The sequence below is a fragment of the Arachis hypogaea genome, chromosome 9 (genome assembly GCF_003086295.3).
Source record: "Arachis hypogaea cultivar Tifrunner chromosome 9, arahy.Tifrunner.gnm2.J5K5, whole genome shotgun sequence".
NCBI classification, from domain to species: domain Eukaryota; kingdom Viridiplantae; phylum Streptophyta; class Magnoliopsida; order Fabales; family Fabaceae; genus Arachis; species Arachis hypogaea.
This window is the reverse complement of record NC_092044.1, coordinates 16,226,573-16,252,211: the sequence shown is the minus strand read 5'-3', so window position 1 is coordinate 16,252,211 and position 25,639 is coordinate 16,226,573. Positions and strand designations below refer to the sequence as shown.

The window sequence follows — 25,639 nt, the reverse complement described above, 5'->3', positions numbered from 1 at the left end:
TCTAACCTTTACAAAACCCCCTTTTCAACATTCCCAAAAAATGAATAAACACTATACACCACCAAGAAATGCGATAAAATCCCTCCCAAAAGAGTTAATCATTGAGATTTTATGCCGAACTGATCCTCTTACTATTGGGAGATGCAGACTCCTGTCAACAGAGTGGATGAAAACACTATCAACTTTTGAATTCTTATCCCAACATTATATGTTTCATTCAAAGAATCAATGCTCAATTCTAATTCAAGCTTCCTTTTCTCAATGGCCAGGTCAGAAAAATTCGATGATTAGGGTCAACCCAGATAAAGGTAATAGATTGTATTCATTCTTGCCACCAATATTAAGTCAGTCTCTATCCTTTAAAATCATCGGAGTTGAAAATGGTAATATTTGTTTTTCATATCAGACGAACGAACATACACATTTTCTGTTGGTATTCAATATATTAACTCGAAAAACCAAAGAGATTACTACTTACAACAAATTTGATTCCATAATCTCAATGAATAATATCTTAGCTTTTGTATATCTTCCAAGAGAGACTCAGTATTGTATTTTCCATGGTTTTAAAAAATCCTCAAATGATAAACATATTCTATATAAGATATATTCTTCCAAAACTCGACAATGGACAAGAATGCATGGTTGTCATGGTGTTATAGGAAAAATTAGTCCTGAGTATGTCTCACTTGATGGTCATTTGTATTGGATCAATTGTTCAGCTGACCAGTCCTCAGTACCAGAGTCAATTGTGATTTTCTCGATTATAACGAGAGAAATCAATATTTTGCCTATACCAGTACAATTTCGATCACATTGTCATCAGATCTTAAGTTATCAGGAAAAGGTTTGCTTCATTTCTTACCCTGGAAGTGTAGATAACTGTCGTGTATCCATGTGGAGCATTGAACGAAGAAGGAATGATTCTTTCTCATGGAAGGGAAGACTCAAGTTACAAGGTGTAAAGATATACGACCATCCTAGATTATTTATAGACAAAGATCTCATTACATTAACGGATGAGAGTATACATACAGGAAGACCTTCCAATGAAATTGTACTGTCAAGATTCAAATATTCTGAAGGATATTTAAGACACCATCTTCAATGTGGAGCATGGTGGCATCCCACGGAAGTCAATTTTATTAACCAACTTTGTCTAGGGTTATTCCCAGTTGAGTAGGATTGTAAAAAACAAAATCTTTTGTATTATTCTTTTCTACAGAACATGAGTCAATCAAGTTGAATGCTTTTTTTCAAGTAATATTTCAAGAAAAGTTATTATCGATGACCAAATTCCGTGTAATTTAATTTGTATAAGTCAATAAAAATAGCATTTCACCTTATAGGAATAAAATATTCAGGAAAACAATTCTTATCATACCAGAAATGATAAGTATAAATATATCAATTAGAGAATTATGAGTAAAAAGATCGTGAATACAACATCTGTTTTAATGAATAAGAAATTTTTTTAAACTAAAAATAGTAAGCTATATAAAATTTTTTGAACAAAAAACAAAAACAAAAACAAAAAGAACTACATAAAATACATTAGGCCAGTGGCATTGAGATATCTTAAACAAAACAAACAGAAATAAATTAAAGTAACAATAAATAAATAAGTGAAGAAAACAAAGGTTATGAGTTTTTCTTTATACAATAGTAAATAATATAATAAAAAAATTCAGCCCCATCCCATCAAAATCGGAAATAACTGGAAAAAATTAAAATAATAACAAAAGTTTATTGGGAAAGACAGTACATAACTAATTTTATCCTTGGATTTCTAAGACATTTAGAAAAAAAAATCTTAAATTTAGGTATGGCCAAAATAAACATGTTATCAAAATATTAGCGTTAGCTAAATTTACTAATTAAACAATTTTCATGCTTGATTATTTTTAAACGTTGAAATAGCACAAATCACAATAATAAAATAAAAGAAGAAAAAAACAAAAAATCATAACGCATGCATTTGTACCAAATGCCAGTTTCACACATTCCCATGAGTACGTAGCCATTAACCACGTTCCTAATTTTTTTTTCCTATGATGAAAAAAAAAAGGCACAATATTATACAAAATTAGACATTCACGGAACCAATATATGGGAACAATAAACAAATAGTACAAGACAAATTGTACTTATAAAGACAAATGGAGAACATGCATAGTCTATTAGATAATGCACACATCAAGTCACTCTGAGTGTGATTCTATTTTAACATTATCAGGAAAGTATTTTACTCCCAAGAATATTAATAATAAACCTAAATCTGAGTTGTAGGTTGGTTCTCTATGTAGAATATATAGAAAGAGTACACAATTATCTAACCAAGAACAAAGGATAAGTAGGTCACAACAAACCTTTTTTAATGTGTCTTAGATTTCCACAAAACTTTTTGTTTTAACACCTGCATCTTCATAAATAAAAACTTCCAATTCACAACTTTTAATAGAGATCGTTCCCTCTGTAATAGTTTGTACTTTTCCTCTCCGTAATAGTTTGTAGTTTTCCTTTGTAAAAGAGGTAAATGAAACACATACAAGTCTTATTTTCACAAACTAAGCCTCCATCGCTACAGTTCCTTCTGTAGCTTTATTTCCTGAACAATTTTGCTGAAGATTTCCAGGGATGAATTTAGATAAAGCAAAACATGCAAGAAAACAGAGATATGCTATTGTTGTGGGGAAGAAGCAAAAATTATATCACAGAACACATGAAGGTTATATCATTTGTTTATCTTTACTATTAATTTCTTCAATCTGAGTATGACATTATACTCTTCTTATTCGAATGTTACACTTTTTTGTTAGTTTCTACTTGCATATTTTTCCTTTTCTTATTACATGTATAATACATAAAGTGTTGGACATTACATTGCAGAGAATCAAAGACCAGATTCCTCACAGTGTCACACATTCAAAGAAGATTATTCTGTTGGTAGACGACCTCTTGCTGAAATACAATCAGGCAAGTTGACCTTTAATGTCTAAGTAAAATAAGTCAATTATATTTAAGAAAAAAATTTACACAAAAAGAATTAAAATTTTAAGCACAAAATCTGTCTATATTTTCCTGTAAGCTTAACATCGTTCAGCAAGAGCATGACAGAGATTAGTAAACATCCATATGTGTCTTTGTTTTTTATTTATCTAATAAGATTCTAGATATCATACCTGGTAATAAGTCTAATGAGTAATGTAGTTATTCATCCTATTAATTTGACTGTAAGGAATCCATCAAACTAAAAGGTAATACTTATATCTATGCATGCCTTTTATGACAGACAATTAAAACTTATAACAAAATATAATTTCATGAAATCAGTTTCCCGTGCATCTCATTTGTGCCAAATATTGTGCAAGTCTAAAAACTATTTTGTTTCAAGGATGTACTGCACGAGAGAGTATTGTTACGGAAATAAACAATAGTTCCCAAATTCAGAGAAAGTCTACAAGAAATCGTGATACTTCCCGACGAATAGATGTAACAACACAACATGCAACTCTATCAGGAGAACATCTTGGGAAGAGTTCCTCTCATATTCAACCAGGTATCTTCTTATTTTGGATAAAATTTAGTTACCCAACTATCTCAGGTGTATATAATTAGGTTACTATAAAAAAAATTTCTGTAAACAATGAGGATTTTTGAAGATTTGAGTTTTAGCAATATCATTATTCTATGACATATGTCAAAAGTTGAAACTATTAGCTACTTATTATACACAAGGTTGTGTTAGAAAAAATAAGATCACTTAAATTACAAATACGGTAGTTGAGAATGAGATAGGTTCAAACAGATTCATTGTTCAACAAAGTATTAGTAATGTTATGCATAATATCGATATAATCATAAAATGCAATGACATTTGACTTGAAAATAACTAGATATTTCACATAGATCATGACAGTAGGCTTTCTAAGTTTGTGAAAATCCAACCGGTAAGTGACTGATTCAATTGTTAGTGTCACTGTGCTTTAACCGGAGTTCAACAGTTTTATTTAAATATAAACTAAAATTATTCAAAGGTGAATATATAATTTCAAATTTTTTAGTTAAATTATTTCTAAATTAGTAAAATTTAATATCTCACAATTTCACAAAATAACTTGACTATAATTTAGCAATAAAAGATCACAGACAACTCCAAACATCTAGAAAACGTTAACAAATTTCCAACCAAACCCACAAATTATGACAAATCATCAAGAACATATTACATACAGCAAAATAAAATGTCACGCATACAAAATACACATTCAAATTCCTTAGAAGTTATTATGAAAAAATTTTCTTTAAAAAAAGGCTTCATTTGGTTATTGGCATCAATGTCGAATTGGATTTTTCATGATCAACAAAATTATTCCAAAAAAATTCTGAAATTTTCATCTACAGTCAACAAAATTATTCCAAAATTAAAAGAACAAAAGCAATAAAACAAGCAGCAACCGTATTCTATTTTGTTAATCAACAGAGTTAATCAAAACAAAATTATCACTACTATTGGCAATTACAACTACCAGAATCCAGAATCTTAAAACACCAATTCAGGATCATTATAATTAACCAAAAAAAAAAGAATGAGCTACGGAAGAAGTAAAGAAAGAGAGAGAATAACATAATCAAACCGTATAATTTTGGACGGCAGCAGAGACATATGGCGAATAATTTTAGAAGTCCCCACGGCGGCAGAGTAAAACACCATGGCACTTGGCTGTGAGCTCAATAAAGAGAGGGATCAATGTCAGAAACGGGCGAAGACAACGATGACAGCGACACCAGTCCAGCACGGCCGCTGAAGACGACTACAGACGTGGGCTTGACAACACCAGGAGGACACAAACCACTATGGCAACAACAGCTCCGAGCAAACCATTTGGCCATGCGAGGCTAACGGATCCAGGCTAAGAGGTGCCGGCTGACAACGATAACGAAAGTTCTAGCCTTGACGACACAACAAGGGCAGAGAACTCAACACCATTACTACTAGCGGCGCTGGAACTCAGACAGATAGAAAGGGTATGCAGTTAGGGTTTTCCTTCTTGAGAGAGACAGAGAGGGGATGGGGGTATTCATTAAATTGACTTTTTTTTACATTGGTTAGTTATTTAGGTTCCTATAATGGTTGCGTTTTCTATTGGTTTTATAACGCCCACTGATTGATAAAATACAAAATCAATTGAACAAAAAAAAGCTGTAATGCCACAAATTTTGTTATCAAGTGTATTTTTTATTATTACCTTATCTAAATTCAATGCTTACTGCCATTGTTTAAAAAGTTTTCTAATTGGTTAGTTCCTGAATGAAATATGCTAAATGATCATTGACATTATTCACTCAATCTTTAATTTTAATTGATAAATGAACCTCTAATTTAGTGTATCTATATTGAAGAAAATCTTTTATTTTAACAGTTCACCAATAAGTATTAAATGACTGGAAGGCTAGAAGAGAGTTATAAAATCTCTCTATACACTTTTCTATCAATTGGCATACAGACCAATAGATGTCTTTATTCATTAAGTTTGACTTTTTTTAAGTGGTAAGTTATTCAGGTAGCTATAATAATGCTGTATTTTAGTAGTTTCATAATGCCCGTCAATTGATAAAATATAAAATCAATTGAACAAACAAATTCGAAAGCCACAAATTTTGTTATTACGTGTATTCTTGAAAATTACATCATATAAATTCAATGCTCAGTGCCATTTTTAAAATATTTTTCTAATTCATTACTTTCTGGATAAAATAAATTAAATAATCATTTACATTATGTACTCAGTCTTTAATTTTACTTGATAAATGCTACTTCTATCGTAGTGTACCTGTAATTAAGATATTTTCCAATGTTAATAGCTTACGAATCACTATTGAATGGCAAGCAGGCTAAAAGAAAGAATATAATCTCTCTATACAATTTTAACTCCAATTGGCATGTAGAATAATAGATGTCTTCAGTAATTAAGTTGACTATTTTTAAGTGATTTTATAATGCATGTGAATTAATTAAATACAAAATTAATTGAACCAAAAAATTCTAATGCTACAAATTTTGTTATTAGATGTATTTCTTAAAAGAACGTTATCCAAATTCAATGTTCAATGTCACTTTGTAAAAAAAATGCTGACTGTTAGCTCCTAAATAAATTTAGTTAAATGATCATTTACATTATGTACTCAGTCTTTAATTATAATTTATAAGTGCAATCTCTCATTCAGTATATCTGAATTTAACGAATTCTCCAATTTTAACAGCTTATGAATTACTATTGAATGGCAGGCACGGTGGAAGAGGACAATTCTATCTGTGACGATCACGATGAGACACATGAAGACCATGGTATGTTGTTCATTTCATATAACCAAATTAATATCTAAAGAAGCACATGCAAATGTTAATTTTCTAATAGGAAAGTCATCTAATTAACGAATAATACTATGTTTGGTTTGATGGAAAATAAATGAAAAAAATCAATGGAAAGAAAATAGATGGAAAATGATTATTTTTCTTTGTTTGGTTATCAAAGAAAATAAGAAGGAAAGAAAATTCCTGTGTGGGTCTCACTAATGAAATTTTCTTTCCATCACAAGCATGAAAACAAGAAGAAAAGTACTATAATTTTGTATTTTCAATACTAACCTTAGTTATTTTTTTATTGACAAATATTAATATAAATTTGGTTTTAATATATTATTATAATAAGAAAATTTTTAAATTTTATATGTCTTAGATAAATAATTTAAATTAAATATATAAAATTATAATATTCTATAATATTTATAAAATATAATAAAACATGAATAAATAAATATATTTATACTTTATTTTATGATAAGGGTATTAATGTAATTTGATACTGTTATGATTTTGATTTTCTTCTCACTTTTGTTTGGGTCCAAACAAAAAAAATTCTGTCTATTTTCTTTCCATCTTTTTTCTATTCATCCAAACAACATATAAATAACTCAACTTTTCCTTCCATTTTCTTTCTTCTTATTTTCTTTTCTCTTATTTTCTTTTCTTCCATTTTCTTTGCAACATCCAAAGTGAAAATGTTTATTCATATGTTTTAGAATATGCTGTTGTTTTTACACGAGTCTGCTAAATTTTGATGTCTTCATTGTACAGCTGAAGAACCACATAATTTACCGCCTGACACTATGTTGCAAAATGAAAGAGAAGGTAGTACATTGAAATATGAATCATGCCTTTTACAGCCTGTTTAATACTAAAGCTGATTTTTAAAAAGAACCCATGATTTACAGGTTATTTAGATATGGGGGATCCAGATTTTGAGTGCGAGCACTGTGGCGCTAGGTTCTGGTATGATGAACGAATTGATAGACATTATAATTCAAGAAATCCTAAATTCACTTTATGTTGTCGTCGAGGTCAAGTGCAGCTACCAAGACTACAACAACCACCAGAAATTCTTGATGAGTTATTCTTTGGCTCAGATGCAAAAGCTATTCATTTCCAAAATAATACTCGCACATATAATAGCATGTTTGCTTTTACTTCGTTTGGGGGGAAAATAGATAGATCCGTTAACAACAATAGTCGAGGACCCCCTACCTTCATTTTGCATGGTCAGAATTATCACCTTATGGGAAGTTTATTGCCTCAAGAAGGAGCGTCAGCAAAATTTGCTCAACTATACATTTATGACACTGAAAATGAGATTAAAAACCGGACTTCAGTTGTAAGGTATGATATAATAATGTTGCTTCATCTGAATTTTAAAACTTTTATGCAGTGTTTCAAAAATAATTACACAAGTTGCTTTTACTTTTCAGTTCTGACAAAGACGCAGATAAATGGAATGTTCACATAGTTTCAGACATTATACAAATGCTAGATACACATAATGTTCTTACCAAATCTTTTCGTTTGATGCGGGATGTCCTGACTAATAATCCCCAAACAAATGTGCGTCTTAAGCTCATTGGAAAAAGAGGTAGAGATGGAAGAACATACAACTTGCCATCAGTTGATGAGGTTGCAGGCTTGGTTGTCGGAGATTTTGATCCACATACACAAGGAAGGGATATTATTGTTGAAACAAAGTCTGGTGAACTTAAACGGATTTCTGAACTACATCCGTCATACCTAGGATTACAATACCCTTTATTGTTTCCATATGGTGAAGATGGTTGGAGGGAAAAAATTTCATTGAATATAGTTAACACCAATCCTAACAATGAAAGCTCCTATGTAAGTATGAGGGATTTCTTTGCTTTCAGAATACAACATAGAAATTTACGTGAGGGTGTTTTGATCTATTCTCGAAGACTTTTTCAACAATTCATAGTTGATGCCTACTCAATGATTGAAGCTTCTAGGTTGAAATATGTGTACTCAAAACAAAAAGAATTTAGAGCTGAAATCTATAAGGGACTAAAAGATGCAATTCTTAATGGAGAAACTGAAGCATCTAACATTGGAAAGCGCATTATTCTACCGGCAACCTTTACAGGTGGACCAAGATATATGATCCAAAATTATCAAGATGCAATGGCCATCTGCAGATCAATTGGTTATCCAGATTTATTTATTACATTTACTTGCAATCCACAATGGGAAGAAATCAAACGTTATTGCAAAGAGACCAACTTGAAGCCTGAAGACAGACCTGATGTAATTTGCAGGTTATTCAAAGCAAAGTTGGAGAAGCTTATCAAAGACATTCATAAAAATAGAATTTTTGGTGTTTCCAAAGCAGGTAAATAAATTATTATTTAATCATTTAAAAAAACTACAGTTTGAAAAAGTCAACTGATTGGTGTGTTTAACAATCTTTGCTTGCAGTGATATATACCATCGAGTTCCAGAAACGTGGATTGCCACATGCGCATATATTACTATTTCTTGCAGCAGAATATAAATATCCTTCTCCAGAAGATATTGACAAAATCATATCAGCTGAGATCCCAGATCCATTACATGATCCAAATTATTATGAAGCAGTTAAGCATTTTATGGTACATGGGCCATGTGGGCTTGCAAAGAAAAACTCCCCTTGCATGGAAAACGGTCAGTGCATTCGTCATTTTCCAAAAAAATTCGTTGATTTTACTACCATTGATCAGAATGGATATCCAATATATAGGCGTCGAGATGATAATAGAACCATTGAGGTTTCAGGTATTGAGTTGGATAATCATTATGTTGTGCCTCATAATAAATTCCTATTGTTAAAATATGGTGCTCATATAAATGTTGAGTGGTGCAATCAATCACGTTCAATCAAGTATCTATTCAAGTACATTAACAAAGGAAATGATAGAGTAACAGCATCTTTCTATTCAAATTCAGCAGTTGATCGTCCTAATTTCATTGTAGATGAAATAAAAATGTTTTATGATTGTCGCTACATCTCTCCATGTGAATCTGCTTGGAGGATATTTGCATATGATATACATTATAGGAAACCATCAGTTGAACGGCTGAGTTTTCACTTGCCTGATGAGCAGACAGTTCTATTTGAAGATAACGACACATTGCAAACCACGGTAAACAGAGCAACAATCAAAGAATCAATGTTCATAGCATGGTTCAAAGCAAATGCAACTTATGAATCAGCCAGACTATTAACTTACAATGAATTCCCAACTCATTTTGTCTGGAAACGAAGCATCAGAACTTGGGAACCAAGAAAAAGTGCTCAAGTAATTGGTAGATTATTCTTTGTCCCACCATCATCCGGTGAATTATACTATCTTAGAATGCTATTGAATATTGTAAGAGGTCCAACAAGTTATGAAGATGTTAAAACATACAATGGTGTCATCTACTCTTCATTTAGAGATGCGTGTTATGCACGAGGTTTATTAGATGATGATCAAGAATATGTTGACGCAATTGAAGAAGCAAGTCACTGGGGATCTGGACACTATGTGCGCAAACTTTTTGCAACACTTTTGTGGTCAAACACAATGGTACGACCTGAGGCCGTTTGGGAAAAAAGTTTTGGGCTATTATCAGATGGCATACTACATGATCATATCACCATGTTTAACTCACCAGGTTTTATTTCCTTATCTAAAATTTAATCCTACCTTTGTACTTTATATTTCTTATCTATAGCATACCTTTTGTATAATTATGCTTTTATACATATGTTACAAAATATAAGAAAAGAAATGATTTTTTTTTAACAAAAATTATTCATTACTGATTTCATACAAATCATATCATACTCATTGAAAGTTTTATTCATATTGCAGATTTGACTCTGTCTGAATCTGAGTTATTACAACTGACTCTGATTGAAATCGAGCAAATACTTAATAGTAACGGAAAGACACTGCGTGATTTTCCAACAATGCCATATCCTAATATGGAAAACATACACCTTCAACGGCGGGGAATTATGCAAAATAAATTAATACTTGATGAACTATCTTATGATCGTGTTTTCTTAGCAGAACAACACAGTCAATACTTAGCACAAATGACATCGGAACAGAAGACCGTTTATGATAAAATTATTGCTGCCGTGAACTCAAATTCAGGAGGAGTTTTCTTTTTATATGGATATGGAGGTACAGGTAAAACTTTTATTTGGAAAACATTATCTGCTGCTATTAGGTCAAAAGGTGAAATTGTCTTAACAGTTGCTTCGAGTGGTATAGCATCTCTTTTATTACCTGGAGGAAGAACAGCTCATTCCAGATTTGCAATACCTCTTACTCCTGATGAATATTCTACTTGCAACATTAAACAAGGAAGTCCATTGGCAGAGTTAATTTCTGAAACAAAACTTATTATTTGGGATGAAGCACCAATGATGAATAAGTTCTGTTTTAAAGCACTAGATCGGACTATGAGAGACTTGCTTCGTTCTACTAATGATTCAAGTTTATCATTACCTTTTGGTGGTAAAACTGTAGTCTTTGGCGGAGATTTCAGGCAAATTCTTCCAGTTATCACAAAAGGGTCTCGACAGGACATTGTTAATGCTTCAATTAACTCTTCTTACCTGTGGCATGAGTGCCAAATTTTGAGCTTAACACAGAATATGAGATTAAGAACTTCAACTGGAATTCACAATAGTGAGGAATTGAAATCGTTTGCAACGTGGATCTTGAATGTAGGTGATGGAAAGCTTGGACAACTAGAAGATGGATGTGGGTTAGTTGACATACCACAAGAACTTTTACTGACAGATTTTAATGACCCAATCCAAGCAATTGTTGAAGCAATTTATACTGACTATCTAAAGGACTATTCAAACATACAATATTTGCAGGGAAGGGCTATCCTTGCGCCAACTATTAGCGTTGTTGAAGAAGTTAATGATTACATGCTCTCTTTGAATAAGAATGAAATGAAAAGATACCTAAGTTCAGATTCGCCTTGCTTTAAAGAAGGAGATAATGACACATTAGCTAGCATACACACTCCAGAATTTTTAGCAAGTATAAAATCACCAGGTCTCCCGAACCATGAACTCTGTTTTAAAGAAGGTTGTCCTGTAATGTTGATTCGAAATATTGATCATTCAGCCGGTCTGTGTAATGGAACTAGATTGGTTATCACAAGGCTAGGCAACAAAGTAATCGAAGCTAAGGTCTTATCAGGAAGCAATATTGGAGAAAAGGTGTTCATTCCAAGAATGACCTTAACCCCGTCTGATGGAAAATTACCATTCAAATTTCAAAGAAGACAGTTTCCTTTGATGTTATCATATGCAATAACCATAAATAAAAGTCAAGGTCAATCTTTAAATCATGTTGGGTTGCTACTTAAGCAACCTGTTTTTACACATGGACAACTTTATGTAGCTGTTTCAAGAGTTACTAACAAAGATGGACTAAAGATCATAATATCTCATGATCAATCCAACAATTCCACATCAACATATAATGTGGTCTATCAAGAAGTTTTCAGAAATATTTAAACTGGTCTTAATATTCTTCGCTTGGTAAGATATCTCATATTTTTAGCATACTTATATTATATTAACTTCTTTAAATTCAAAATTTAGAATTGTTTTTATCAAATAACTGTTTCTTTATGTGATTACTTCAACATAATATTTCTTTATAATAACTACACTTATATTTACACTTTGCAGATTATCCAAGAAGACCCATAATGCAACTGTCATGCTTCCGTTCAAATAGTAACACTCAACTTCCACTTATATCCATGTAGTCGAAACTATGTGTTTTTATTAGAATACTTGACCTGTTTACTATTTGCTGCTCATTTTTTTTTTCATCTTATCCCAAACTATATAATGTAGGAGACAAATCATCATTCTGATTTAATTTATAAGACCGCTAACCACTAAATTTTCTCATCGTAATATAAAACAATGATTATATTACAATTTACACATATTTATGAAATTTATTATACACGTTAAAAACTAAATTACATTATAAAATATATTCGATGAGTATTATTACTTGATGAGTATTATTACATAACCGCGCGTAGGCGCGGGTCATTTGTCATTTGCTAGTAATCTAGTAAAGTTGGACCCAGCGGACTAAATTCCATTTGCTTGTTGAAAGTGGATGGCATTTCCTGAAAAAATGTGCAAAGTGACAGAGTAGAAAACGGCTATACGGGGACCACCTTCTACTCATCAACTTGTGTGCCTTCACTGCCCTCTCTATCTTCTCCATTTACACCCTCTTTATCGCTTTCCCTTTCTCCTTAGCTAGGGCTTTAACTCACTTTCACATTCACATTCACATTCACATTCCCGCTTAAAAAGAAGAAACAAAACCAACTTTCTATTAACTTTGCGAAATGATGGAGATCAAGCTCAGTTGCTGCCACTTCCACTTCTTGTGTTTTCTTCTTGCGGCTTCTCTGGTTTTCTCCCACGCCCACAACCATGGTAATGTTTCCTCAATGTGCATTTAATGAGATTCTTTTCTATGGTTTGGGTGTTCTGATTAGTACCTCCCATATCTCTGGAAAGTCTTGATCTGTTTATTATCCTGGATCATAAGGCCATGTTGTTGAGGGAATTCGTGGCATTATGAGTTCAGTTAGATCTTAATTGCATTTCTTTACTCAGAAACTTGCTCTTGTTCAAATAGGTTTGCCACATGTAAGTGCTTGTTTCTGAGGCTAGCTATTAATGAGGATTCCAAGTGAGGGTTTAAAATCATGTTTTTTGTAGCATGTAGAAGGAAGAAACAGAGAAAATGAAGTTCTTTGCTTCTCAATTTCGGACATTGGAAATTTAGCTTTATATTGTTGAACTAGAGAATCCTATGTTGGCGTAAACTTTTATGTTTATGCTATTTTTGTAAGGTTTAATTACTTTATTGATTTTATAATTTTGCAAAATTTTTAATTAGATTTTTATATTTTTTTTCTTTTAAATTTGGTCCCTGCATCCATTTTTTTTTTTAATTAGGTCCCTCTTGACAGTATATGGTGCAATGTCTCAATTAAAAGGGAAAAAAAGTATAGGGACCTGATTAAAAATTTGGTAAAACTATAACTACTAATAGAGTAATTAAACCTTTTTTTTATAAAGAGAAATGCTAAGTGAAAAAGTTATTTTTGTAACTAAGTTTAACCAAATCTTATTTCTTTTTTTTCTTATGCATGTCCTCCTTCTTCTTCAACTAGTTTTAACGTGCCAATAAACTATTGGACTAACTTGGTTGAATTCGGTTACCAAAATAATTTGGTCATGTAGCATCACCGTTTTATTAATGATCCATCTGTATCTTCAAAGATTCAGTCCCTTCCTGGTTGTTTATATTTAAAAGGCATAAAAATTAAACCAATGCCAAGTTGTTATATATCTCGTGTTTAATATATTAGCCATTTCCATCTTTTATTGCTTCTTGAAGAAGTAGGTCATTTAAATTCTGAATAATTTTATGAAAATTTTCTTCTATCCAACAAGAGGGTTAGTAATATCCTAAAGTATACTTCAACACAAGGGAAGAAAAAGTTCTTTAACAAGAGGATTAGTAATATAGATCATTTCTATATTTCCCAAGTGCTAATTAATTGATAAATATCAGGCTTCAGCTAGAAAGATCAATAAGTCCTTAAAATTGCAAATGATATCAATTATCATTGCATCTGCTTCAAGGACTGGTATCAAGAACAAAGGAATATGTAGGGAATGTGCTTTATTGGTTGGGAATTCCTGAGCAATGTGCTGAGGAACCTTAAAAAAATTGGGGAAGAATGTGTGTGAAAATCTTGTAGGTACAATGAGGAAGAGTTAAGGCTCTTCAGCTCTCTCAAGTCTTTTACAAAATGGTCAATAACTCTCTAACTAACTAACTCACTTCCTATTTATTCATTTTCCTTCGTATTTATTAACACATGAACAAAATAATGGCATATACTGAGATAAGGTGAGAAAACAATGATGTTTATATTAGAAATAAGTTTGGTTATTTGCTGTTATAGCATTATTTTGAACAATTTGCTGAAACATGAAGTTGTTTTCTAAGTTATTTGCTGTTATAGTATTATACTGCATTGAAGCTCAGGACTTAATGATGCAGATATAAACATCTCTCTCTGTGTGCACTTTGAATTATAGAACCCCGATCTCATATCTGAAATCAGCTAATTGTTTTCACTTACCTGCAGGAAATCCGGCGAACGAAATTGTCGACATTATAAACAAGAACCGTACAGATCAAAAGCTTCCTCACCTGAATGACAGTCCTGGTCTAGGGTGCATGGCCTTACAATACATTGAATTATGCAAAGGAAATTGCACTGGCAACAATGTAGTGAACTGCAAGCCTTCGGAAGATGACTTCACCGAAGTCTTCGCCCCCAATTGTGGCGTAGAGCTGCCAACTTTCGGCACCATAACCGGACATGTAATTGGTTGTCAAAAGAAGTATGTCGAGCCATCAATAGCATTTTCCCAAGTTCTTGTGAAAGATAAGAGTTCTTTGTCTATTTTGAAGAACAAATCACACACTGAGGTTGGAGTGGGGCTGGTTGGAGTCCATAAAGGACCTTTCTTTTGGTGTGTTTTATTTAGCAATGGACAGACAAACTCTACATTTGTGCTTGAAAATCGTGGTGAAGGTATCAAGCAAAAGACTGGGTGCTATAGTGGAAGTAGTGCTCCATGCAGTGGAGCACAGAAAAGTGGTTTTGCACCATCTAGCATATTCTCCATGTCTTATGTACTTATTTTGCTTTTTACATTTTTGTGATCGATGTATCTTCTTGAAATTATTTTGTTTATTCTGTTCATTTTTCTTATTTATAATTTAGTCCTTCTATTTCACTCACTATTATTTTTGTATAAGTCCACTGACCTGATCTCTGACTCCTAAAATATTGTTGTTAATATTATTTCTAACTAAAAATATTAGCACAATATATCTTAGAGTACTGCACTATACTAAAATATGAGTTGTTATGGAAGTATTGTCCATACTGTGGGAAAAGACATGTTTCTCACAAAAAGCCAGAGCATCAAAGCCTTGATCATACACACTTCCTGATTCGGAAGTCTTATGTTTTTTAGACTTCAGATCGAAAAAAAGAGGCGAGAGGCGCGAGGAAAATTGTTTTATTACCAGAGTCGGTAGAAAGACTAAGAAGAGGAGAAATAGGATTTAGAAGTGTCTTAACTGATAAAAAAAGACCTAAATCCGGTTAGGAGGGAGAAGGAAGGTCACCCAATTTATCGACCTTCTTCAGTTGAATAACTCCGACAACAACATTCTTTTTGACAATACGAAGAGTTTTCAGAGCGTTTGACCCATTAGTCATCTTTACTGCAAAATCAAAGTCGAAACACGTAAGTATGCAAACTACAATAAAATCTACAAAATGCAAAGAAATACTATCTACCTTGGTACGGACATAGCTTGGATTTCCTTGTAAAAATTTTTTGGTGTCAAAATTGGGAGCTCGACCCTAACATTTCTAGAACAAGACAACTACACATTCTTCTACCTCATGTAAGTCATCAAGATTACACTTAATAACTGTGGGAAACTCCTCTCAATATAAGTTAAAAAGGGCTTCATTCCTCTCATTGAGAAAGAAAGGTCGGACATCCTCAACTGATCGAATCTTGAAGAAATAATTTTTGAAATCATGAAAAGAATCGTCAAAGATGGCGAAGACCTTCCTCCCCTGAACAGTTTGGAAAGAGATCCAGCCCTGTTTCTTAGAACTAAATGATTTGGTAAGTTGGAAGAGATAAAAAAAAACTTTAGAAGATAGGGGAATGTCGAGTTCTCGACAGATCAGCTGCTAAATTTTCATAAAGCCCAAGAGTTGGGATAGAGCTGAGAAGGGACAACTTTACAAAGATCAAGAATCTCATACTCAAAATAAAAAAAAAAGAAGGCTAACCCCCAATCTTGTAAAAAAGCACTCATATATGTGTATAAAGTGAAGGTTTCGACTTGTCAAGTCGGAGGAAACAAGTTCTTTCCTGGGGATCAGCGACTACAATCTCATATTTATTCTCACCCTCCCGATCTCTACACAACCTATGTTGTCTACGGAAAGTCTCGACATATTCATTATTAATAACAGGGACAGCAGAAAGTACGATAATATCTACCAATCTAGGTCGGACGGGACTTTAGACGACATGTCGAGTATTGCTAATTGAGACATAAAATTATACCTACAATACAACAAAAAAAAAATAATCACAAGTCAGGAATGCGAGCACATCAACACAAACATTTAGACAAGCCCGCAAGAGGTCAGATCATCCCCAACAAGGTAAAAGAATTCCATGGTTCTTAAACTCTCTTGCGAACTAAGCATAAAACTACATTGCAAAAGATGAAAATGGCACTGCTTTCACAAGATGAAAATGGCACCATTTAGGGGTAACACAGAGCGACCCCCCACATTCAAACACACAAATTTACAAAATCAAAAATAGCAACATAATTTCACGCAAAGGAATAAATTTCTAGATTTTATGAAAAAGAATACAAAATCACCAAATAACTATGAAAGAATATCAACAAGAAATCATTTTTCACACAAGAATTAAAACGAAAATATCATCCTCAATGAAATAAGGTTGTAAAAAATACCAATCTTGTGGAGGATTGAGTAGCGGTATACACCCAACAGCAAAGCATGTACGCTTCAGACACCTTCAAAGAATGAACAAAAATCCCAAGCAAAAACTCAAGATAAAAAAATCTTCAAAAGAGAATGGGGTTATGAAGAACTTTGAGAGAGAATGAAGGCAAAAAGATTAAGAAGAAAAAGCAAAAAAAAAAGAAAGAAAAAAGTGGTTGAGTATTTATAAGTTTCAAGGGACAAAAGGGTAAGTTCAACCCCCTCATTTATGACATGCATGATTACCAAAGTAACTATAGAGAAACATCAAAATGATTACGAAAAGACGCCATGCTTCAGATTTATAAAAACATATGGAGTACCCGACCTAACCCTTCGAAAGGCGGTGTGCTTGACATGATGCACAAACACCACCAAAGATCAGTCCGATCTACAAATGCTCTAGTCCGACCTCATAAAGCTCGGTCTCAAGCAATGACATTGTTCATACCTTGGGCCAAAAACACAGTCAAACCCAATTAACAAATCTGATCTAATCAACACCTACCCGACCTCATAGAGGTTGGACACAATGATAAGGGTCTGGCCCTACTTATTCAAATAAGTAACTAACTCCTAAGTTATCTCCTATCAATCTAGAAGGGGGTTCTCAACAACTTCTCTAACAAAAGAGAACGGTTATCCACCCTCAAAGGTGGAACTAGTCTAAAAGGTGATTATCGATTCTATTATAAATACACTGACACGCTCAAATATATTCAGAACCCAATCTACTAAAAACCTACCTAAAACCTATGCTAACTTAAGTATCGGAGTCACTTGCAGGTACTACCCCCATTTCCTCACGAGAAACTCAGACGGTGGTACCTCGATCGCAGAATACTCGGACACTGCCCCAAAAAAAGTCTGGACCTTACGTTCAGGCGCAAAGCAACCCAATTTCAAGTAACCCCCGGAATACATATATATATATATATATATATATATATGAGTAAAAGACAAATAGGTCCCTGACCTTTTAAAATGTGGACATTTTTGTCCCTTAAGATTGAAAAATACATTTCGATCCCTCACCATGTAAATTCTGTGACAATTATGTCCTTCCGTGAAATGGGTGCTCAAAATGGTAACGAATATTGCTGAGGTGGAGGGGGTGAAGAGTGATTGTCTGTTACGGTTGCTGAAGTGGATGGAAAACAAATTGTTGAAGGACAAATTGGTCCTTAATGGCCAAAACGACACCGTATGCATACTCCACTTTCATGCCTATCATCCCAGATCTTCTTCTTCTTCTTCTTCTTCCATGGCAGTTTCATCGCGCCCTTTCTTCCTCTCTTGTCTCACAGACCTCTCACTCCACAACCCCCTCCACCTTCCAAATGAAACAAAAGGATAGACTAATTGTAATATAAAGCTAGTATCACCATAAACACAAATAATAAGAACAGCCGAACAGAACCAATAGAGGTTATTAGCAAATGCAGCTAGCTAACAGCAGCAGCAACAAAGCTACTAGCTACTCAGGAAACTTAATCAAATTGGGCAACCAGAAGCAAGAGCTTCAATCCCCACATTGGATATAGGGCACCCCTTAATGAAAAGCTTCTTGAGCGCTACACACTTGTTGGCAACACACTAAATCTCAGCATCACCAACAGTATTAAGCCCACAAAGTGCCAACCTCTCCAAATCCTTGCATTTGGAAGCAATTGCCTCAAGGCTCGAAGATGTTGGATAGATACCAATCAAAGTAAGTTCCTGCAAGTTAATGCAGTGGCAAAAAAAATCAAACCAACATCACCAATCCTATTGGTTCTCCACCCATCAACGTGAAGCTTCCTCAACATCCTGCGGTTCTCAGCAACTAGATTGAGACCCACATTTGAACACTCAGCGATTTTCACAATGTGCAAAGTGTCCAAACTCAAACACTTACACAAACCCACAAGACCCACATCGCTAACTTGAATCTTCTCAAGGTGAACATCAACCAACGCAGCGTGGAGGTTCCCAATCTTCTCAAGGGTGTCATCCTAATCCCCCAAACACCCAATTACCTTCAAAGATCAAATCCTTTTCGACCCAAATCATAAGGGGCACGAAGCTCTAGCATTCACGATCTCCTTTAAGTAAACAGAAGTCACCGACGTCGTTCCGGAACCAACCACCTCCTCGACATCGTGGGCCCCACGCAGCCGCTTAACAGAGAGCTCTTCCAAACCCTGGCAACGGCTAACGATAGCGTTGATTCCCTTAATGCCGAACACGCACGAAGCACAAGATAGCTTCTTCAACGCCTTGTAGTTTTCGCCAACAGCGGCCATTCCTACCTCCATTATCTCATGGCATCCACGGAGCTTGAGCCACATTAGGTTAACGCACCGAAGCGAAATCAGGATCAAACTTCGTCGTTCACTCTCGTTTTGGAGGGTGGAGAGGGTTGTGGAGTGAGAGGTCTGTGAGACGAGAGAGGAAGAAAGGGCGCGATGAAACTGCCATGGAAGAAGAAGAAGAAGAAGAAGAAGAAGAAGAAGAGGTATGGGATGATGGGCATGAAAGTGGGGGATGCATACGGCGTCCTTTTGGCCATTAAGGACCAATTTGTCATTCAACAATTTGTTTCCCATCCACTTCAGCAACCGTAATGGATACATCACTCTTCACCCCTCCACCTCAGCAATCTCTGTTACCGTTTCGAGCACCAATTCCACGAAAGGACATAATTGTCACGGAATTTACATGGTAAGGGATCGAAATGTATTTTCCAATCTTGAGAGACGAAAATGTCTCAGGAACCTATTTGTCTTTTATTATATATATATATATATATATATATATATATATATATATATCCAAGTCCAATTAAGTTGGTCTAATATAACAAAAATTAGTTATAATTAATATTATTTCAAGTCTTATTATTTAACTTAGTTGAATTTAGTTCATAAAAAAACTTAGATGAGTAACATTACTCATATATCTATATGCATTTAAGCTATAATCAAACTCAAGAATCGAAAATAAAGTTCATTTTCATGTTATAGTCAAACACGTTCCAAAATTATATTACATAATCTAATTATAATTAAACTCGCTCAAAGTAGTAATCAAATTCCAAATCAAAGTTCAACCTCGTGATATAATCATATATATTATAATAAAAACACTCAAATTATATTACAAAATCCAGTTATAATCTCATTATAGCATCAAACTAAAAAGGAAATTTTAGATCATTAAATTTTTTAAAACGTTTATATTGTAATAGCACTTGATTACAATGAGAGTATAACTATATATTAAATTTGATTCTTATAGTAGTGATGACTTTGTTGTTGAACTTTTTACATATTGAAATTATTAATCTTAAAAATTATCATGTGATACTGCATTTGATTATTATGTTAAATGAATTTGATTATACTCAGGTTTTAAAATATGATTTTGCAGAATGTTTAATTATAATCTGATTGTACTATAAATGAAGAATTTGCTATTTCCATGAATAAACCAATAATAATCCAGAATCTTACATAATAGAAATAAGGGTAAAGTATATTTTTTGTTCTTGAAGTTTGTTAAAATTTTTAAAAATATTCCTAAATTTTATTTTATTTTAATTTTGTTTTAAAAATTTTCGATTTGTATCAAATATATTTTCGGTGGCTAATTTTTCAAAAAATTTAGAATTAATTTAGCAACAATTTCATAAAAGTAACCTTCAACACATGCAATTCAGACATAATTATCATGTATTATTGCTGGATTAATTCTAAATTTTTTAAAAATTTAGTTGTTAGAATATATTTAATGCAAATAAAAAATTTTGAGGACAAAATTAAAATAAAATAAAATATAGGAATATTTTTAAAATTTTTTATAAACTCCAGAGACTAAAAATATATTTTACCATAAAAACAATAATTTCATATGAAAAAAATATTGAGTATAAAAGCACTAACCACATATAAAATCAAAATTTTAAAAAATAAAATACAAGAGCCGTATTGCAACATATAACAAATTTAGGGTTAATACTCAAATTCGTCCCTGAAATATGATCTTCATTTTTGTATCCGAATGATTTTTTTAATCAAGTTAGTCCCTGAAAGATAAAATGTAAATCAAATTAATCCTTCTGTCAGTTGGATGATGACGTGTCACGTTAAGTGACACATGACATGATGACATGACACGACACGTGATAGGCAGTGACACGTGGCACGCCACGTCGCAGGTCAGTGACACGTGGCTGCCACGTGTCACTTGACATGTAAAAAAGTTTTTTATAGTAAAAATAATCCTTAAAAATCCAGACGTAAGTCGTTTTCATCCCTCAAATTTCACAAATTAGTCAAACTCCTTATATAATTTTTTTTATTTTTTCTTCATAATATTAAATTTGAAATATTTTTTGATACTACTAATTTTAATAGAAATTTAATTGACAAACAAAACATTAGTAATTGTATCTTTTCTTCTTAAAAATTTTTTCAATAATATTATCTCTATCCTTTAATTCTTTTCAAAATCTCTCTTATTCTTTTCTATTCTAAAACATTTTTCTTACACTATTACATTTTGATGGAATATATATATATATATATATATATATATATATATATATATATATACTCAAAATTAAAATGTATGCATTTATTAACCTAAACAAAGTTATATGCTCAAAATCAAAATTTATGTATGTTAACCTAAACAAAGTTATACCACTATTTTTTTCTACTACATCTTTTTTTCCATTACGGTATTACTTACGTAAAGAATATAATGGTAGTGATACTTAGAGTCAAAATTCAAGAAGATCCACAAATTTTACTTCAATTCTAAACTTTACAAAATATTAAAAATTTGTTGCTTAATTATTATTATTATTATTATTATTATAAACGAATTGCTTCTTAAGCATAATACGTGCAAAGACCATAATAAATTTTTGTGTGTTTCATATGTTTGAGATAGATTATATAATTTTTCTTTTAATTTCACAAATCAATGAGATAAAATGAAATAGGAAATATTATACCTATACATAACACAGGCTACTCCGCACTAGTACATTATATAAATAGATATGTTTTGTATTAAAATAAAATTTCTTTTGTTTTAAATGAAATATTTAAAAAATTATATTAGAATATTAAGATTCAAAAAGTGATTCCATAAATCAGTTTTTCAATTATTGAGTTTTACTATATAAATTAAACAATAATACAAATTATAATTTTAAAAAATTTAAAAGATTTAAATTTTAAAATAATTACTATATTATTTAGTAAAATTTAAAATATTAAATTTTTAAATATATAATCAACAATAATTTGATAAAGTCATTAAAATAAAAAAAATTCACATAAAAAATTACAATTTGAAAATGTAAAATTTTAAAATACAAATGACAAAATAATTTTATAAAAATTTAATTATTTTTATTATTTTATGTAAAGAGAATTTTGTTTATTAAGTTTTAAAAAATAATATTAAAATTAGATACAACATAATGGGTGGTGTAATTTTCAGCATAATTTGAAACAAAATTCGTTTTCTTTTCTTTGTCGTCCTTTTTCAAAAATGCTTCAAAAAGATCGACTAGGTGCTTTGAGGTACGACAGGTACGTAACCAATGGCCCTTTCCACCACAACGGAAATATTTATCCTCTGTTGATTTATTTTATCCATTGTTTCTTTCTTTATCCAACTTCTGATGAGATCCTTTTTTATGAACATAATTTTTCTTTTTTCTATAATTTTTTTGTTACCAAAACCTTGCCAGTTACCTCTTCTGGGGTAATGATTTACTGTATTTACTTCAGGAAATGGGGTAGCGTCAGCTGGGCATGCTTCATGATTTTTTAAGAGCAACTCATTGTTGCATTCAGCAACAAGAAGACAAGAAATTAACTCAAAATATTTTTTAAATCCTTTTTTTGATATTGCTGCTGCAGGAGCTGGTGCGGAATTTACAACCACAAACTAACCGGCAAGTGTACCGGGTCGTACCAAGTAATACCTCAGGTGAGTGAGGGTCGATCACACGAAGATTGATGGACTAATCAACAATGGTTAAGTGATTTACTTAGTTAGACAAACAGAAAATGGTGTTTGAGAGTTCAAAAAGTATTAAACAGAAAACTCAGAATATCAAAAGACAGACAATAAATAAGTTGGGAATACAATATGGAGAAAGCAGTTAAGGTTTCAGAGTTATCTATTTTTCGGATTGACTTTTCTTATTAATTTATTTTAATCATGCAACATTTAATTCCTGGCAAACTATATATGACTACTAATTGTTTAGACCTTTTTAGTCTCCTCTAAAATTCATCAACCGCCAATTTCTTAGTCAATTAATTCCAATTAGAGGGTGAAGTTCAATTCTAGTTATATGCCACAGAAATCCTAATTACCCAAATATAAGAAGATTATATGTCACGTATCTCGTTAAATCCAGATAATTAGAAATTTAGGAGAATATGTTTTCAAGCTGTTGTTCAAGTAAAGAGCTTTTCCAAGTTATACAAGAACTCAATTAGAAAGAGGGTCATACTTCTGTTCCACCTAATTTCATAAAATAAAGAACGAAAACAATTCTTGAAATATAAATCAGTATATAAATTAAAAATAGAAAAAAATAAGGAACAGAATCAATCCATACAATAGATAGAGCTCCTAACCTTAACAGTGGAGATTTAGTTGCTCATGGAAAAGAGTAAAAACGAGGATTCTCGTAAACTGTAAATTTTTGGGATGAGATGGATTAATCCCAGAAGAGAAGTTTCTTTTTTCTTTTATATCTAATCCTAATTAATTTAAATTATAATTTTTAAAATTAAATAATATATTTTCCTATTTTAAAATAAAAATTAAAGTTTAATCAGAATTTAATTAAACAATCGTGCAATCCTTGATTTGGTGCTAGGACCACTTGCTAAATTGACGAACTGGCGCCTAACTTGAAGTGGAGCATGCCTAACTTGGGCTTGGCAGCATGAATTGAAATTTAGTTAAGTGATGCTTTGCTTAACTTGGGTTTTAGTGCGCCTAACTTGAAGTGGGCAGAACCAATCTTGCGTGTTGTTGTTGTGCATTGCGCCTAACTTGGTATTTCTCAAGTTATGCCCAGCCTTGGCTGAGTTGATGGAAGAAAAGTATGGACTATTAAACATCGTTGAAAAGCTCTAAAAGTTAGCTTTCCAACGCCACTAGGAGCACGTCAATTGGATTTCTGTAGCTTGAGTTATTCAGGTTTGATTGCAGAGAGGTCAGGGTTGACAGCATCATTCGCCTTCTTCTCTTTTTCTGCGGAAACTCCATCAAATCTAGCCAAATGGTACCTAAAATAAACAGAATTGCACACGAATCAAATTAACATCTATAGTGGCTAAAAGATAATTAATTCTTGATTAAACTCAACAAATAAATACAAATTCACTAGGAAAAGATAGGAAAGATGCTCACGCATCACAACATTAAACTTGAATTGTTGCTTGTCCTCAAACAACCAAACCAATATAGGCTTAGGATGTGAATTTGCATGAGAATGAAAGTTCGATTAAGCTCATGTCTCTTCTTATAGTGGGGTTTACAACTGCAATCCTGAATAGTTCTAGCATCCCATTCTCCTTTGAATTAGAAGGATGTCATTGTCATTCCGAATTACAATCCAGATAATATTATGAATTCTCCAATCTTTTGTACTTCAATTTAATCCTTGAACACAACAAATTTCTTTTGATTCTTTTTTTTTCTTTGGTGCTTTGCACCTTGAGCCTAGCCGTGACTTTAAATGTTTTGTCTCAAACTTCACTTGACACAAAAACACCACAAGCACTTAACTAGGTAACTCTCTTTAAGTTCTGAATTTCCTTTCAGTTACTCCCAGACAGTGGTACTCAAAGCCTTTGGCATACTCTGTTAAACGCATTTGATCTCGACTCTTAGTGTTCTGTCTTAAGGATTACTTGACATAATCACACCATAAGCATATAACTAGGGAAACAACTCTTTGAGCTTTTAATCATGTCTGACCTCCCTAGTCATTGATGCTCAGAGCCTTGGACCTTGCTTTTATTTTTCTTTTGCTGTTTCTTCTGCTTCAAGGGTTAAACTTTCACTTATTGTAGAGAATTCATAATAGTTCTCTAACTTCCTGTTCCTTACACATCAACATCCCTTGATTCAAATTCAAATATGCACTATTTGTGTCATGCATTCAGAGTCGCAAAAAATACCACCACATTTGGATAAATGAGACTACTCTTAAAATTAAACTCAATTTCTCATGCACAATATTTTTTCTTTTTTTTCTTTTTGATTTCAAGCTTAGTGGATAATACATGAGACACCTGTTCCGAGGGTTACCTAAAACTGGAGGTCGATCTCAGACGAGATCTTCTGTATTGGTCGGAGCCAACGTGTCCGGCAGGTGTATAGCGGCCGGAGCTGGTGTGTCCGACTTGGGGAACTGAGAGTGCTGCTGATCCTTTATCACCGAAGGATGGGGGGTACCTGCAAGGGACTCCGATGCTTAAGTTAGCAAGGGTATTAAACAGGTATTGAGTAGAATCAGAGTATGAGTTATACCTGGGT

General features: G+C 32.6%; 3 protein-coding genes across 3 annotated transcripts; 2 read left to right on the top strand and 1 right to left on the bottom strand.

The window, feature by feature from the left end:
* Positions 1-637: 637 nt before the first annotated feature.
* On the top strand, positions 638-11,912 carry LOC112708942 (uncharacterized). Its single transcript, XM_025760857.1, has 9 exons — positions 638-1,057; positions 2,890-2,976; positions 3,334-3,559; positions 6,290-6,349; positions 7,139-7,192; positions 7,276-7,717; positions 7,807-8,732; positions 8,819-10,036; positions 10,237-11,912. The coding sequence occupies exons 1-9, from the start codon at positions 638-640 to the stop codon at positions 11,910-11,912; spliced, it is 5,109 nt and encodes a 1,702-aa protein (XP_025616642.1).
* A 645-nt stretch (positions 11,913-12,557) lies between these two features.
* LOC112710519 (uncharacterized) lies at positions 12,558-15,352 on the top strand. Its single transcript, XM_025762764.3, has 2 exons — positions 12,558-12,866; positions 14,600-15,352. The coding sequence occupies exons 1-2, from the start codon at positions 12,776-12,778 to the stop codon at positions 15,181-15,183; spliced, it is 675 nt and encodes a 224-aa protein (XP_025618549.1). The 5' UTR covers positions 12,558-12,775; the 3' UTR covers positions 15,184-15,352.
* A 3,318-nt stretch (positions 15,353-18,670) lies between these two features.
* LOC112708941 (F-box/LRR-repeat protein 16-like) lies at positions 18,671-19,689 on the bottom strand. The gene is made up of 3 exons (XM_029288986.1): positions 19,153-19,689; positions 18,865-19,068; positions 18,671-18,793 (listed from the first exon to the last, which is right to left on the bottom strand). Exons 1-3 carry the CDS (start codon positions 19,687-19,689, stop codon positions 18,671-18,673), a joined length of 864 nt encoding a protein of 287 aa, XP_029144819.1.
* Between the last annotated feature and the right edge of the window lie 5,950 nt (positions 19,690-25,639).